This window comes from Coloeus monedula, assembly GCF_965178545.1.
Source record: "Coloeus monedula genome assembly, chromosome: 39".
NCBI classification, from domain to species: domain Eukaryota; kingdom Metazoa; phylum Chordata; class Aves; order Passeriformes; family Corvidae; genus Coloeus; species Coloeus monedula.
In genome coordinates this window covers 1,186,552-1,201,695 of record NC_138819.1, presented here as the reverse complement: position 1 = coordinate 1,201,695, position 15,144 = coordinate 1,186,552, and the positions used below count along the sequence as shown (strand labels likewise).

At 67.1% G+C, this 15,144-nt stretch overlaps 1 protein-coding gene across 1 annotated transcript; it reads left to right on the top strand.

Annotated features, from left to right (window-relative positions):
* Window positions 1-266: 266 nt before the first annotated feature.
* Window positions 267-12,405, top strand: MUS81 (MUS81 structure-specific endonuclease subunit; the record flags this gene model as incomplete). The annotated part of the gene is made up of 15 exons (XM_082300274.1): window positions 267-401; window positions 3,094-3,217; window positions 3,654-3,721; window positions 3,838-3,906; window positions 3,996-4,067; window positions 4,189-4,247; window positions 4,696-4,809; window positions 4,938-5,024; window positions 5,400-5,512; window positions 6,321-6,421; window positions 7,460-7,576; window positions 10,261-10,380; window positions 11,632-11,735; window positions 11,934-12,017; window positions 12,288-12,405. The coding sequence occupies 15 exons, from the start codon at window positions 267-269 to the stop codon at window positions 12,352-12,354; spliced, it is 1,434 nt and encodes a 477-aa protein (XP_082156400.1). The 3' UTR covers window positions 12,355-12,405.
* Between the last annotated feature and the right edge of the window lie 2,739 nt (window positions 12,406-15,144).

Sequence of the window (15,144 nt, the reverse complement as noted above, 5' to 3'; positions counted from 1 at the left end):
TTGGGGGTTGGAGGAAAAGATTTGGGGGGCTCGGAGCGGAGCTCGGAGCGGCCGCGGGTCCTCCAGAGCAGACGAGTTTGGCCTCCCTGCGGTCCAGAGCGGCCTCTCGGTGACCTCCCGAGCAGACGAGTTTAATCCTCCGGGCGGGCCAGAGCGGGGTCCTCCAGAGCAGACGAGTCGCGGCTTTACAGAGCAGCGAGCGCGGCCAGAGCGGCCCCGCCGGGCCCGGCACTTCCGGGTCGCGCCGGTGGCGGGAGGATTCGATCATGGCCGCCGCCGCCTCCCCCCGGGGCCGCCGCCGCCGCCGCCCCCGCGCCCACCCCAACCCGCTGTTCGCCCGCTGGCTCCGCGAGTGGCGGGACGAGGCCCAGGGGACGTGGGCGAGGGGCACCTACGAGAGGGTGGGTGCGGGGGGGAGGCCCCCAAGTGGCTTTTGGGGGTCCCCGGGTGGCCGATTTGGGGGGCTCTGGGTGGGGTTTTAGGGGTGTCCAGGTGAGGTTTGGGACTCCCAGGTGAGTCTGGAGGTCGCCTGGGGGTTTTGGGGTCCCCGGGTGTGGTTTGGGGATCCCCAGGTGGATTTTGGGGGGCTCTGGTTGGGGTTTTGGGGTCCCCGGGTGGGTGATTTTGGCATCCCTGGCTGTGGTTTGGGGGTCCCCAGGTGGATTTTGGGGGGTCTGGGTGGGGTTTTAGGGGTGTCCAGGTGAGGTTTGGGACTCCCAGGTGAATCTGGAGGTGCCCTGGGGGGTTTTGGGGTCCCCGGGTGTGGTTTGGGCGTCCCCAGGTGGATTTTGGGGGGCTCTGGGTGGGGTTTTAGGGGTGTCCAGGTGAGTTTTGGAGTCCCCAGGTGAATCTGGAGGTGCCCTGGGGGTTTTGGGGTCTCCGGGTGTGGTTTGGGCGTCCCCAGGTGGATTTTGGGGGGCTCTGGTTGGGGTTTTGGGGTCCCCGGGTGGGTGATTTTGGCATCCCTGGCTGTGGTTTGGGGGTCCCCAGGTGGATTTTGGGGGGCTCTGGGTGGGGTTTTAGGGGTGTCCAGGTGAGTTTTGGGGTCCCCAGGTGAGTCTGGAGGTGCCCTGGGGGGTTTTGGGGTCCCCGGGTGTGGTTTGGGGTCCCCAGGTGGATTTTGGGGGGCTCTGGGTGGGGTTTTAGGGGTGTCCAGGTGAGTTTTGGGACTCCCAGGTGAATCTGGAGGTGCCCTGGGGGTTTTGGGGTCTCCGGGTGTGGTTTTGGGGTCCCCAGGTGGATTTGGGAGGTCTGGGTGGGGTTTTAGGGGTGTCCAGGTGAGTTTTGGGGTTCCCAGGTGAATCTGGAGGTGCCCTGGGGGTTTTGGGGTCCCCGGGTGTGGTTTGGGCGTCCCCAGGTGGATTTGGGGGGGCTCTGGTTGGGGTTTTGGGGTCCCCGGGTGGGTGATTTTGGCATCCCTGGCTGTGGTTTTGGGGTCCCCAGGTGGATTTTGGGGGCTCTGGGTGGGGTTTTGGGGGTGTCCAGGTGAGTTTTGGGGTCCCCAGGTGAGTCTGGAGGTGCCCTGGGGGGTTTTGGGGTCCCCGGGTGTGGTTTGGGCGTCCCCAGGTGGATTTTGGGGGGCTCTGGTTGGGGTTTTGGGGTCCCCGGGTGTGGTTTGGGGGTCCCCAGGTGGATTTGGGAGGTCTGGGTGGGGTTTTAGGGGTGTCCAGGTGAGGTTTGGGACTCCCAGGTGAATCTGGAGGTGCCCTGGGGGTTTTGGGGTCTCCGGGTGTGGTTTGGGGGTCCCCAGGTGGATTTGGGGGGCTCTGGGTGGGGTTTTAGGGGTGTCCAGGTGAGGTTTGGGACTCCCAGGTGAATCTGGAGGTCGCCTGGGGGGTTTTGGGGTCCCCGGGTGTGGTTTGGGCGTCCCCAGGTGGATTTTGGGGGGCTCTGGGTGGGGTTTTAGGGGTGTCCAGGTGAGTTTTGGAGTCCCCAGGTGAATCTGGAGGTGCCCTGGGGGTTTTGGGGTCTCCGGGTGTGGTTTGGGGATCCCCAGGTGGATTTTGGGGGGCTCTGGGTGGGGTTTTGGGGTCCCCAGGTGGATTTGGGAGGTCTGGGTGGGGTTTTAGGGGTGTCCAGGTGAGTTTTGGGGTTCCCAGGTGAGCCTGGAGGTGCCCTGGGGGGTTTGGGGTGGATGATTTTGGGGTCCCTGCTCAGATTTCCCTCTCCCCTCGTTGATTCTGGGCTCCCTCAGGTGGATTTTGGGGTCCTTCGGGTGGGTGCGGACCCCTCCCAGCTGCATTTGGGGCCCCCTCAGGGAGATTTTGGGGCCCCCAGGTGGATTTTGGGGACATTGGGGCGCCCTTGGGTGTGGTGTGGGCCCTCTCGGGTGCATTTCGGGTGAATTTCAGGTGCTTTTTAGTTGGTTTTTGGGTCCATTTTGGGTGCATTTCGGGCCCATTTCAGGTCCATTTCGGGTGCGTTTCAGGTGCATTTTGGGTGCATTTTAGGTGCATTTTGGGTCCATTGTGGGTCCATTTCAGGTGCATTTTGGGCCCTTTTGGGTGCATTTCAGGCCCATTTCAGGTCCATTTTGGCTCCATTTTGGGTGCATTTCAGGTGCATTTTGGGCCCCCTCAGGTCCATTTTGGGTCTGTTTTGGCTCCATTTTGGGTCCATTTTGGGTGCATTTTGGGTGCATTTCAAGTCCATTTCAGGTCCATTTCGGGTGCATTTCAGGTGCGTTTTGGGTGCATTTTAGGTGCATTTTGGGTCCTTTTGGGTGATTTCGGGTCCATTTGGGGTGCATTTCAGGTGCATTTTGGGTCCATTTTGGGCCCTCTCGGGTGCACTTTGAGTCCATTTTGGGTCCATTTCAGGCCCTTTTGGGTGCATTTTGGGTCCATTTCAGGTCCATTTTGGGTCCATTTCGGGTGCATTTTGGGTCCATTTCAGGCCCTTTTGGGTGCATTTTGGGTCCATTTCAGGTCCATTTCGGGTGCATTTTGGGTCCATTTTGTGTGCATTTTGGGTCCATTTCAGGTCCATTTTGGGTCCATTTCAGGTCCATTTTGGGTCCATTTCAGGCCCTTTCAGGTGCATTTTGGGTCCATTTTGGGTGCATTTTGGGTCCATTTCGGGTGTTTCCCCCAGGCCCTGCGCTCCCTGTCCCGCTTCCCGCTCCGGCTCCGTTCCGGCCGCGCCGCCGCCATCTTGCAGCACTTTGGCCCCGCCCTCTGCGCCCGCCTCGACCAACGGCTGAGCCAGCACCGGCAGGGTGGGCGGGGCCAACACCGGGGGCGGGGCCAACACCGGCAGGGTGGGCGGGGTCTCCGGGGGGGCGGGGCCTCGAGGGGGCGGGGTCCGCACGGCAGGGTGGGGGTGGCACCAAGGGGGCGGGGCTTTAAGGGGTGGAGTCTCACGGGGTGGGCGTGGTCTAAAAGGGGTGGGGTCCTGATGGGTGTGGCTAATGATGGGTGGGGGGCGTGGCCTTAATGAGGCACCACCCCCTCTCCTGCCCCACCCACATCTGCAGGAAGGGGGGAGGGGTGGGGCATGGGAAGGGGCGTGGCCACGATGTGGGTGTGGCCTCCATGCCCTGTGACCCCTGGAGGGGGTGGGGCTTTAATGTGGGTGGGGGCAGGGCCATGGCAGCCACCGGTCCAAATAGGGAGGTTTGCGTGCTAATTTGCATATTCATTTGCATACCGCAGAACAGGGCCTTCCCCCCACCCCCCCTCCAGCGGGGCGGTGCCCGGACCCTCCCCCAGCTCCGCCCACGGTGAGTCCGGTCACTGCCCCTCCCCCACCCACAGCACTCCCTACCCCCCCCCCGCGGGGTGGGGGAGGGGCAGAGGAGGCCCCACCCCCAATCTCTGCCCCTCCCCCTCTGTCCAGCGCCGCCCCCGCCAGTACCGGCCCCTCCCCCGCTCGGGAGGCCACGCCCTGCTGCTGGTCCTGAGCCAGGTGAGGGGGAGGGGACACACCTGGGGGAGGGGCTGGGGGAGGGGACCGGACCCCTGCCCCTCCCTCCTCACCCCAAGCCCCGCCCCCAGAGCTCAGAGCCCCTCCCAGAGGCGGAGCTTCTGCACCAGGCCCAGCCCCTCTGTGACCACGCCCTGACCCCGGTGAGTGACCGGAGGGAGGTGACCAGAGTGACCAGAGTGACCAGAGTGACCTTCCCCCCCCCCCCCCAGCACCCAAGGGTGACGGGGGCAGGGCTCACGCCGTGTGTCCCCTCCCCCACAGGCAGCTCTGGGTCCCCTCCTGCGCCGGGGGCTCGTGCAGAGGAGCGGCCACCCCCCCCGGTATGGCCGGGACCCCCCCGAGACCCCCCTGGGAGCCCCCTGGACCCCTGGAGGGGCTGGACCCCCTTTTTCCCCCCCGGGACCCCTCTGGGATGGCCCTGGGACCCCCCCCAGGAATCCCTGGGACCCCTCAGAACCCCCTTGAGACCCCCCTGGGACCTCTCTGGGAATCCCCCAGGACCCATCCCCGGACCCCTGGGAGCACCTGGGGGGGCTGCACCCCCTGTTTCCCCCCCAGGACCCATCCCAGGACCCCTGGAGGGGTTGGATCCCCTGATTCCCCCCCGGGACCCCTCTGGGATGGCCCTGGGACCCCTCAGAACCCCCTTGAGACCCCCCCAAGGACCCCCCGGACCCCTCTGGGACCCCCCTGGATGCTCCTGGGACCCCTCCCAAGCCCCTCCCGGACCCCCCCAATGTCACCCCACCCCTCCCCCCCCCCCCCCAGGTACGCGCTGACCCCGAGGGGGCGGAGCCTCGCTGAGGCCACGCCCCTTTCCCGGCTGGGCCCGGAGCGCCCCCTGGCGGAGCAGGATGAGAACCGCGCCCCCTCCCCCCCTCCGTGAGTTTTGGGGGGGGTTTGGGGGGGGGGGGGGGTCGGGGATGCTTTTGGGGGGGGATCCAAGCCGGAGGGGTCCCCCTGAGGGTGAATTTGGGGTCCCCCTGAGGGTGAATTCGGGGTCCCCCCAGGTGTGACCCCGAGCAGGAGTTCGAGCTCAGACCCGGCGAGTTCGACATCGTCCTCTGCGCCGACGTCACCGAGGCCAACGGGTGCCTGTCCCCCCCCACCGTGTCCCCCCCATGTCCCTGTCACCCCCCATGTCCCTGTCACCCCCCATGTCCCTGTCACCCCCCTGTGCCCCCCCGTGTCCCTGTCCCCTCCCCCCCAGAGCTGCCCGTCCCTGCCCTGGGGGGACCCAACAGGGACATTTCCCCTCCCCCCTCCTCCCCCTGTCCCCCCTGGTGTCCCCCCCTGTGGCCCCCCCCGCTGTCCCTTTGTCACCCCCCAGGCTCTGTCCCCACCCCCGGGGGTCCCTGTCCCCCTTTTTGTGTCCCCTCAGTCTCGGGGTGTCCCCCTCCGTGCCCCCCACCCCCTGATGCCCCGTCCGTGCCCCCCTGACCCCCTGACGTGCCCCCCCTGTGCCCCCCCAGCCCCGGGGGAGGGGTCCCGGCCCTGCTCCGCTCCCGGGGGCTGCGGCCGCTGCTGCGGCGCCTCCACGTCGGCGACTTCCTGTGGGTGGCCCGCGAGAAGGACCCGCCCCCAGGTGGGCGGGGCCAGAGGGGTGGGCGGGGCCTAATTGGGTGGGCGGGGCCTAATTGGGTGGGCGGGGGCCTAATTGGGTGGGTGGGCCTAATGGGGTGGGCGGGTTCTAATGGGGCGGGTGGGGCTAATTGTGGGTGGGGCCTAATTGGGTGGGTGGGGTTAATTGGTGGGCAGGGCCTAATGGGGTGGGCAGGGGAGAGGGTGGGCGGGGCCTAATGGGTGGGTGGGGCTAATTTGTGGGCAGGGGCTAATGGGGTGAGCGGGGCCTAATAGGGTAGGCAGGGGCGATGGGTGGGCGGGGCCTAATGGGTGGGTGGGGCCTGATTGGATGGGCGGGGCCTGATCGGGTGTGGCCAGGTGTTGACCACACCCCAAGGGAATTGGGTGTGGTCAGGGAGTGGGTGTGGCCATCATGGGGGCATGGCCAGTGCTGACCACGCCCTGAATTGGGGGTGGGGCAGAATGGGGGAGGGGCGTGGCCAGTGCTGACCACACCCTCAGAGCACCCCAGACATTGGGTGGGTGTGGCCGGGGGGGGCGTGGTCAGCACCAGCCCCCACCCATGGACCTGGGGGGGTGGGGCTTTTGACTGGTGGGCGTGGCCCTGTGGGCGGGGCCTGGTGTTGACTCCGCCCCTTGGTGGGGTGGGCGTGGCTGGGGGAGTGGGCGTGGTTGTGGGAGTGGGCGTAGCTTGGGTGGTGGGCGTGGCTGTGGTGGGTGTGGCTTGGGTGGGCGTGGGTGTGGCTTGTGGTGGGTGTGGCTTGGGTGGGCGTGGCCTGGGTGGGTGTGAGCGCTCTGGCCCCGCCCAGGCCGCGCCCCCCGGGAGCTGGTGCTGGACGTGGTGGTGGAGCGGAAATCGGCGGCGGATTTGGGGAACAGCCTCCGGGACGGGCGGTACCGCGAGCAGAAGGTGGGGCCGGGGCACTGGGATGGACTGGGAGGGACTGGGAAGGGCAAGAGGGTAACTGGGATAGACTGGGAGGGATTGGGAGGGGACTGGGAGGGATTGGGTGGGGCTGGGAGGGGATTGGGGGGCACTGGGAGGGACTGGGTGTAACTGGGGGGGGGGCTGGGGGGCTCTGGGTGTAATTGGGGGGGGCTGGGGGGCTCTGGGTGTAACTGGGAGGGCTTCGGATGTAACTGGGGGAACTGGGTGTAATTGGGTGTAACTGGGGGGCTCTGGGTGTAACTGGGTGTAAATGGGGGGGCTCTGGGTGTAACTGGGGGGCTCTGGCTGTGACTGGGTGTGACTGGGGGAGCTCTGGGTGTGACTGGGGGGCTCTGGCTGTAACTGGGGGAGCTCTGGGTGTAACTGGGAGAACTGGGGGAGCTTTGGCTGTAACTGGCTGTAACTGGGGGAGCTTTGGGTGTAACTGGGGAGCTCTGGCTGTAACTGGGTGTAACTGGGGGAGCTCTGGGTGTAACTGGGGAGCTCTGGCTGTAACTGGGTGTAACTGGGGGAGCTCTGGGTGTAACTGGGGAGCTCTGGCTGTAACTGGGTGTAACTGGGGGGGCTCTGGGTGTAACTGGGTGTAACTGGGGGAGCTTTGGCTGTAACTGGGTGTAACTGGGGGAGCTCTGGGTGTAACTGGCTGTAACTGGCTGTAACTGGGGGAGCTCTGGGTGTAACTGGGTGTAACTGGGGGAGCTTTGGCTGTAACTGGCTGTAACTGGGGGTGCTCTGGGTGTAACTGGGGGAGCTCTGGGTGTAACTGGGGGGCTCTGGCTGTAACTGGGTGTAACTGGGGGGCTCTGGCTGTAACTGGGGGGACTCTGGCTGTAACTGGCTGTAACTGGGGGGGCTCTGGCTGTAACTGGGGGAGCTCTGGGTGTAACTGGGTGTAACTGGGGGGCTCTGGGTGTAACTGGGGGGCTCTGGCTGTAACTGGGGGAGCTCTGGCTGTAACTGGTTGTAACTGGGGGCTCGGCCGCCCCGGTGCGGTCCCAGTTCCGGCTGCGCCGCTCGGGGCTGCGCTGCCCCGTTTATCTGCTGGAGGAGCCGGGGGAGGGGGAGCCCCTGCCCCTCCCCCTCCCCACCCTGCGCCAGGCGGCCGCCAACACCCAGGTACCCCTGGGACCCCTCCCCCAACACCCAGCTACCCCTGAGACCCCTCCCCCAACACCCAGGTACCCCTGAGACCCCTCCCCCAACACCCAGGTACCCCTGGGACCCCTCCCCCACCACCCTGAGACCCCTCCCCCATCACCCTGAGACCCCTGGGACCCCTCCCCCAACACCCTGAGACCCCTCCCCCAACACCCAGGTACCCCTGGGACCCCTCCCCCAACACCCAGGTGCCCCTGGGACCCCTCCCCCAACACCCAGGTACCCCTGGGACCCCTCCCCCAACACCCAGGTGCCCCTGGGACCCCTCCCCCAACACCCTGAGACCCCTCCCCCATCACCCTGAGACCCCTGGGACCCCTCCCCCAACACCCTGAGACCCCTCCCCCAACACCCAGGTGCCCCTGGGACCCCTCCCCCACCACCCTGAGACCCCTGAGACCCCTCCCCCACCACCCAGCTACCCCTGAGACCCCTCCCCCACCACCCTGAGACCCCTGAGACCCCTCCCCCACCACCCTGAGGACCCCAGGGACCCCCTCAAGACCGAGAGACCCCCCTGGGTTGGATTTGGGGGTCCCAGGGTGGGTTGGGGGGGGTTCTGGGGTTGTTTGGGGGGGTCTCAGAGCCCCTCCCCCCCCAGGTGGTGTTGGGGGGTCCTGGGGGTGTTTTGGGGGGTCCCGGGGGTGTTTTCGGGTGTCTGGGGGTGTCCCGGAGATGTTTTGGGGGGTCCCGGGGGTGTTTGGGGGTTCCCGGGGGTGTCTGGGGGGTCCCGGGGGTGTTTTCGGGTGTTTGGGGGGTCCCGGGGGTGTTTTGGGGGGTCCCGGGGGTGTTTTGGGGGGTCCCGGGGGTGTCTGGGGGGTCCCGGGGGTGTTTTGGGGGGTCCCGGGGGTGTCTGGGGGGGTCCCGGGGGTGTTTTCGGGTGTTTTGGGGGGTCCCGGGGGTGTTTGGGGGGTCCCGGGGGTGGTTTTGGGTGTCAGGGGGGGTCCCGGGGGTGTTTTCGGGTGTTTGGGGGGTCCCGGGGGTGTTTGGGGGGTCCCGGGAGTGTTTTCGGGTGTTTTGGGGGGTCCCGGGGGTGTTTGGGGGTTCCCGGGGGTGTCTGGGGGGTCCCGGGGGTGTTTTCGGGTGTTTGGGGGGTCCCGGGGGTGTTTGGGGGGTCCCGGGAGTGTTTTCGGGTGTTTTGGGGGGTCCCGGGGGTGTTTGGGGGTTCCCGGGGGTGTCTGGGGGGGTCCCGGGGGTGTTTTCGGGTGTTTTGGGGGGTCCCGGGGGTGTTTTTGGGGGGTCCCGGGGGTGTCTGGGGGGTCCCGGGGGTGTTTTGGGGGGTCCCGGGGGTGTCTGGGGGGGTCCCGGGGGTGTTTTGGGGGGTCCCGGGGGTGTCTGGGGGGGTCCCGGGGGTGTTTTCGGGTGTCTGGGGGGGTCCCGGGGGTGTTTGGGGGGTCCCGGGGGTGGTTTTGGGGTCCCGGGGGTGTTTTCGGGTGTTTGGGGGGTCCCGGGGGTGGTTTTGGGTGTCTGGGGGGGTCCCGGGGGTGTTTGGGGGGTCCCGGGGGTGTTTTCGGGTGTTTGGGGGGTCCCGGGGGTGTTTGGGGGGTCCCGGGGGTGTTTTCGGGTGTTTGGGGGGTCCCGGGGGTGGTTTTGGGTGTCTGGGGGGGTCCCGGGGGTGTTTGGGGGGTCCCGGGGGTGTTTTCGGGTGTTTGGGGGGTCCCGGGGGTGTCTGGGGGGGTCCCGGGGGTGTTTTCGGGTGTTTTGGGGGGTCCCGGGGGTGTCTGGGGGGGTCCCGGGGGTGTTTTCGGGTGTTTTGGGGGGTCCCGGGGGTGTTTTTGGGGTCCCGGGGGTGGTTTTGGGTGTCTGGGGGGGTCCCGGGGGTGTTTGGGGGGTCCCGGGGGTGTTTTCGGGTGTTTGGGGGGTCCCGGGGGTGTTTGGGGGGTCCCGGGGGTGTTTTCGGGTGTTTGGGGGGTCCCGGGGGTGGTTTTGGGTGTCTGGGGGGGTCCCGGGGGTGTTTGGGGGGTCCCGGGGGTGTTTTCGGGTGTTTGGGGGGTCCCGGGGGTGTTTGGGGGGTCCCGGGGGTGTTTTCGGGTGTTTGGGGGGTCCCGGGGGTGGTTTTGGGTGTCTGGGGGGGTCCCGGGGGTGTTTGGGGGGTCCCGGGGGTGTTTTCGGGTGTTTGGGGGGTCCCGGGGGTGTCTGGGGGGGTCCCGGGGGTGTTTTCGGGTGTTTTGGGGGGTCCCGGGGGTGTTTTTGGGGTCCCGGGGGTGTTTTTGGGGGGTCTCCGAGCCCCCTCCCCCCCAGGTGGTGGACGGGTTCCTGGTGAAGCGCACGAGGGACCCGCGGGGCTCGGCCGCGTTTTTGGAGGTGCTGGGGGAGCACCTGAGGAGGAGATTTGGGGTGAGGGGGGGTCGGGGGTCGGGGGGGGGCTGGGGGACATTGGGGGGGGTCACAAGGTGGGGGGGAGAAATCGGGGGGCGGGGGGGGGGACAGGGAGGGAAAAGGGGGTGGGGGGAATGGGGGTGGGGGAGGGGACATGGGGGGGGAATTTTGGGGGGGGGGTCAAGAGGGGGAAACGGAGAGGATGGGGGGGGTTGGGGGGGGGGGAGGTGCCGTGAGAAGGATCTGGGGGGGGACATGGGGGGGTCACTGAGGGGTCCCTGACACCCCTCCCCCCCCCTTTGTCCTTTCCTCCCCTCCCCCAGGGCCGGGTGCTGCGGGCGTGGGGGGGGGACGTGGCTGCCCGGGGCCCCCCCGAGCCCCCCGGGACCCCCCTGGCCCTGCTGCCCTTCCAGAGGCTCCGCGAGGGGGGGGGCAAGAACCAGGTGGGGCTGGGGGGGGGTGAAAATGGGGCTGGGGGGGCCAAAAATGGGGTTGGGGGGGCGAAAATGGGGCGGGGGGGGGTGAAAATGGGGCTGGAAGGGCCAAAAATGGGGCTGGGGGGGCAAAAATGGGGCTGGGGGGGTGAGAATGGGGCTGGGGGGTGAGAATGGGGCTGGGGGGTGAAAATGGGGCTGGGGGGGCCAAAAATGGGGCTGGGGGGGTGAGAATGGGGCTGGGGGGGTGAAAATGGGGCTGGGGGGGGGCGAGAATGGGGCTGGGGGGGTGAAAATGGGGCTGGGGGGGTGAAAATGGGGCTGGGGGGGCCAAAAATGGGGCTGGGGGGGGTGAAAATGGGGCTGGGGGGGCCAAAAATGGGGCTGGGGGGTGAAAATGGGGCTGGGGGGGTGAGAATGGGGCTGGGGGGGTGAAAATGGGGCTGGGGGGCCAAAATGGGGCTGGGGGGGTGAGAATGGGGCTGGGGGGGTGAAAATGGGGCTGGGGGGGGTGAGAATGGGGCTGGGGGGGTGAAAATGGGGCTGGGGGGGCCAAAAATGGGGCTGGGGGCCACCACAGACGGATCTGGGGGGGTCTTGGGGGGGGGCTCCAAGTGCCCGGGGGGGGTCCTTAAAAAGGGGGGGGGGTCCTGAGTTTATCCTGGGGGGAGAAGAGAGAGGGACATGGGGGGGGCTGGGGTCCCCCTGACCCCCCCCCAGGCGCAGACCTGGGGGATATTTTGGGGTCGGGATGGGTATTTTGGGGTCAGAGTGGATATTTTAGGGTCAGGGTGGATATTTTGGGGTCAGGGTGGATATTTTAGGGTCAGGATGGATAGTTTGGGGTCAGAGTGGATATTTTAGGGTCAGGATGGATATTTTGGGGTCAGAGTGGATATTTTGGGGTCAGGGTGGATATTTTGGGGTCAGGATGGGTATTTTGGGGTCAGAGTGGATATTTTGGAGTCAGAGTGGATATTTTAGGGTCAGAGTGGATATTTTGGGGTCAGGGTGGATATTTTGGGGTCAGAGTGGATATTTTAGGGTCAGAGTGGATATTTTGGGGTCAGAGTGGATATTTTGGGGTCGGGATGGATATTTTGGGGTCAGGATGGATATTTTGGGGTCGGGATGGATATTTTGGGGTCAGGGTGGATATTTTGGGGTCAGAGTGGATATTTTGGGGTCGGGGTGGATATTTTGGGGTCAGAGTGGATATTTCGGGGTCTCTGACCCCCCCCGTGTGTGTCCCCCCCCCAGGCACAGACCGTGGGCTCCGTGTTCGCCCGGCAGCTGCTGCAGCTGGGGGGGCTCAGTGGGGGCAGGGCCGGGGCCGTCCTGCGCCGCTTCCCCACCCCCGCCAGGTCTGGGGGGGGGGCCGGGGGGGGGTCAGGGGTCCCCCCCAAAGGGTCCCCAGGGCTCGTGGGTGTCCCCAAAAGGGACCTGTCCATGGGGGGAGGGGGATGGGGGGGGGTTCCTGGGTGGGGGAGGGGTCGCTGAGGTTTGGGGGAGGGGTCACCTGAGCTCTGTCCCCTCCCCTCCCCCCCCCCCCCCCCCCACAGCCTCATGGCCGCCCTGGGCCCCTCGCAGGACCCCCAGAAGTGCCGGGAGCTGCTCAGTGCCCTGCGCTGCGGCCCCACCCAGAGGTGAGACCCCCCCCCAAATCTCGGGGACCCCCCCCCAAATCTCGGGGACCTCCCCCCCCCCGATTTCTTGGACCCTCCCATTCCTGGGGAACCCCCCAATTCCTGGAGGAGCCCCCCCCCCCCCTTCCTCCTCCATTCTTGGGACCCCCCCCCCCCCAATCCCTGGCACCCCCTCCCCAATTCCTGGATCCCCCCCAAGCCCCAGAGTTCCCCTCCCCCCCCCCCCGGATTTTGGGGGGGGGTCTCACCTCTCTCTCCCCTCCCCCACAGGAAGCTGGGCCCCTCCCTCAGCGGGGCCCTGGTGCAGCTCTACGGGACCCCGGGGCCATTGGCCTGAGGGGACACCCCTGTCACCCATCCTGTCACCCACCCTGTCACCCACCCTGTCACCCATCCTGTCACCCATCCCTGTCACCCACCCTGTCACCCACCCCTGTCACCCACCCTGTCACCCATCCTGTCACCCACCCTGTCACCCACCCTGTCACCCACCCTGTCACCCACCCCTGTCACCCACCCTGTCACCCATCCTGTCACCCACCCTGTCACCCATCCTGTCACCCATCCCTGTCACCCACCCTGTCACCCACCCTGTCACCCACCCCTGTCACCCACCCCTGTCACCCACCCTGTCACCCATCCTGTCACCCATCCCTGTCACCCATCCCTGTCACCCATCCCCTGTCACCCACCCCTGTCACCCATCCTGTCACCCACCCCTGTCACCCATCCTGTCACCCACCCTGTCACCCACCCGTGTCACCCATCCTGTCACCCACCCTGTCACCCACCCCTGTCACCCACCCCTGTCACCCACCCCTGTCACCCATCCTGTCACCCATCCTGTCACCCATCCTGTCACCCATCCTGTCACCCATCCTGTCACCCATCCTGTCACCCATCCTGTCACCCACCCTCTGTCACCCACCCTCTGTCACCCACCCCTGTCACCCATCCTGTCACCCATCCTGTCACCCCCGTCACCCCATTGTCCACCTGTCACCCATTGTCACCCACCCTCCCCCTGTCACCCCATTGTCACCCTGTGGTCACCCCCCATTAAAGCCCCTCCCCCACAATGCAGCACTTGGAGTTTTATTGGGGGGGAAGGGAGGGGAGGTGACACCGCGGGGACAGGGGAGGGTGACAGGGTGGCGGTGACAGGGTGAGAGTGACAGGGTGAGGGTGACAGGGTGAGGGTGACAGGGTGGCAGTGACAGGGTGGCAGTGACAGGGTGAGGGTGACAGGGTGAGGGTGACAGGGTGGCAGTGACAGGGTGGCAGTGACAGGGTGAGGGTGACAGGGTGAGGGTGACAGGGTGCTGGCACTGGTGGCAGTGATGGGGTGAGGGTGACGGGGTGAGGGTGGCAGGGTGAGGGTGACAGCGTGCTTGCACTGGTGGCAGTGACGGGGTGGCAGTGACGGGGTGGCAGTGACGGGGTGGCAGTGACGGGGTGGCGGTGACAGGGTGAGGGTGGCAGAGTGCTGGCACTGGTGACAGTGACAGGGTGGCGGTGACAGGGTGAGGGTGACAGAGTGCTGGCACTGGTGACAGTGACGGGGTGGCGGTGACAGGGTGAGGGTGACAGAGTGCTGGCACTGGTGACAGTGACAGGGTGGCGGTGACAGGGTGAGGGTGGCAGAGTGCTGGCACTGGTGACAGTGACAGGGTGGCGGTGACAGGGTGAGGGTGGCAGAGTGCTGGCACTGGTGACAGTGACGGGGTGGCGGTGACAGGGTGAGGGTGACAGAGTGCTGGCACTGGTGACAGTGACAGGGTGGCGGTGACAGGGTGAGGGTGGCAGAGTGCTTGCACTGGTGACAGTGACGGGGTGGCGGTGACAGGGTGAGGGTGACAGAGTGCTGGCACTGGTGACAGTGACAGGGTGGCGGTGACAGGGTGAGGGTGGCAGGGTGAGGGTGACAGGGTGCTGGCACTGGTGGCAGTGACAAGGTGACAGTGACAGGGTGGGGGTGACAGGGTGAGGGTGACAAGGGTGAGGGTGACAGGGTGCTAGCACTAGTGACAGTGACGGGGTGAGGGTGACAGGGTGAGGGTGACAGGGTGAGGGTGACAGGGTGAGGGTGACAGGGTGGCAGTGATGGGGTGAGGGTGACAGGGTGCTGGCACCAGTGACAGTGACAGGGTGGGGGTGACAGGGTGGGGGTGACAGGGTGAGGGTGACAGGGTGAGGGTGACAGGGTGCTAGCACTAGTGACAGTGACAGGGTGGCGGTGACGGGGTGGCGGTGACAGCTGCTGGTGACACGGCCGGGGGTGGCACGGGTGCCAGGGGTGCCAGGGGTGACACGGGTGCCAGGGACACCTGGAGCAGTGAGGGTGACACCGGCGATGGCAGCACCCGTGACAAGGGGGGAGCAGGACCGGGGACACCCGGGGTCCGCTGGGGTCAATTTGGGGTCACCCAAAACGGGGGGGGGGGGCGGGGTCTGTCCTGAGCCGTGCTTGGGACCCCCCAAAATGGGGTGGGGTCACCCGGATCCCCCGGGGTCAGCTTGGGGTCCCCCAAGGGGGGTGGGGGAGGGGGTGGGGTTGTCCTGGGACCCCAAAAAGTGGGGGAAGGGTCCCCAAAAAAGGGGGTGGGGCCACCCGAACGTCCCAGGCTGGGGGTGGGGCCCTGGGTGGGGCCGCCCTTGGCCGGGTTTGGGATTTTGGGGGGGGTGGGGCCGGGTTTGGGATTTTGGGGGGGGTGAGGCCGGGTTTGGGATTTTGGGGGGGGGTGGGGCCGGATTTGGGACTGGCCGGGGGGGGGGGGGCGGTTTGGGGCCGCCCATGGGGTTTTGGGGGGGGGGGTGGGGCCGGGATTGGGATTTGGAAACTGGGATTTTTGGAGGGGGGGGGTGGGGCCGCGTTTGGGGTTTTGGGGGGGGCGGGGCCGCCCTTGGCCGGATTTGGGATTTGGGGGGGGGGCGGGTCCGGCCGTGCCCCCCCATCCCGCACAGGAGGCGGCGGCGGTGGCAGCGCGATGCCGGTGGCGCCGGTGGCGCTGGTGGCTCTGGTGGCCGTGGCGGCGGCGGCGGCGGGCGGGGAAGATTCGGGGGTCTCGCCGACCCCCACCCCGTGCCCGCTGGGCTTCGGGCCGGTGGCAGCGGGCGGCTGCGGGGA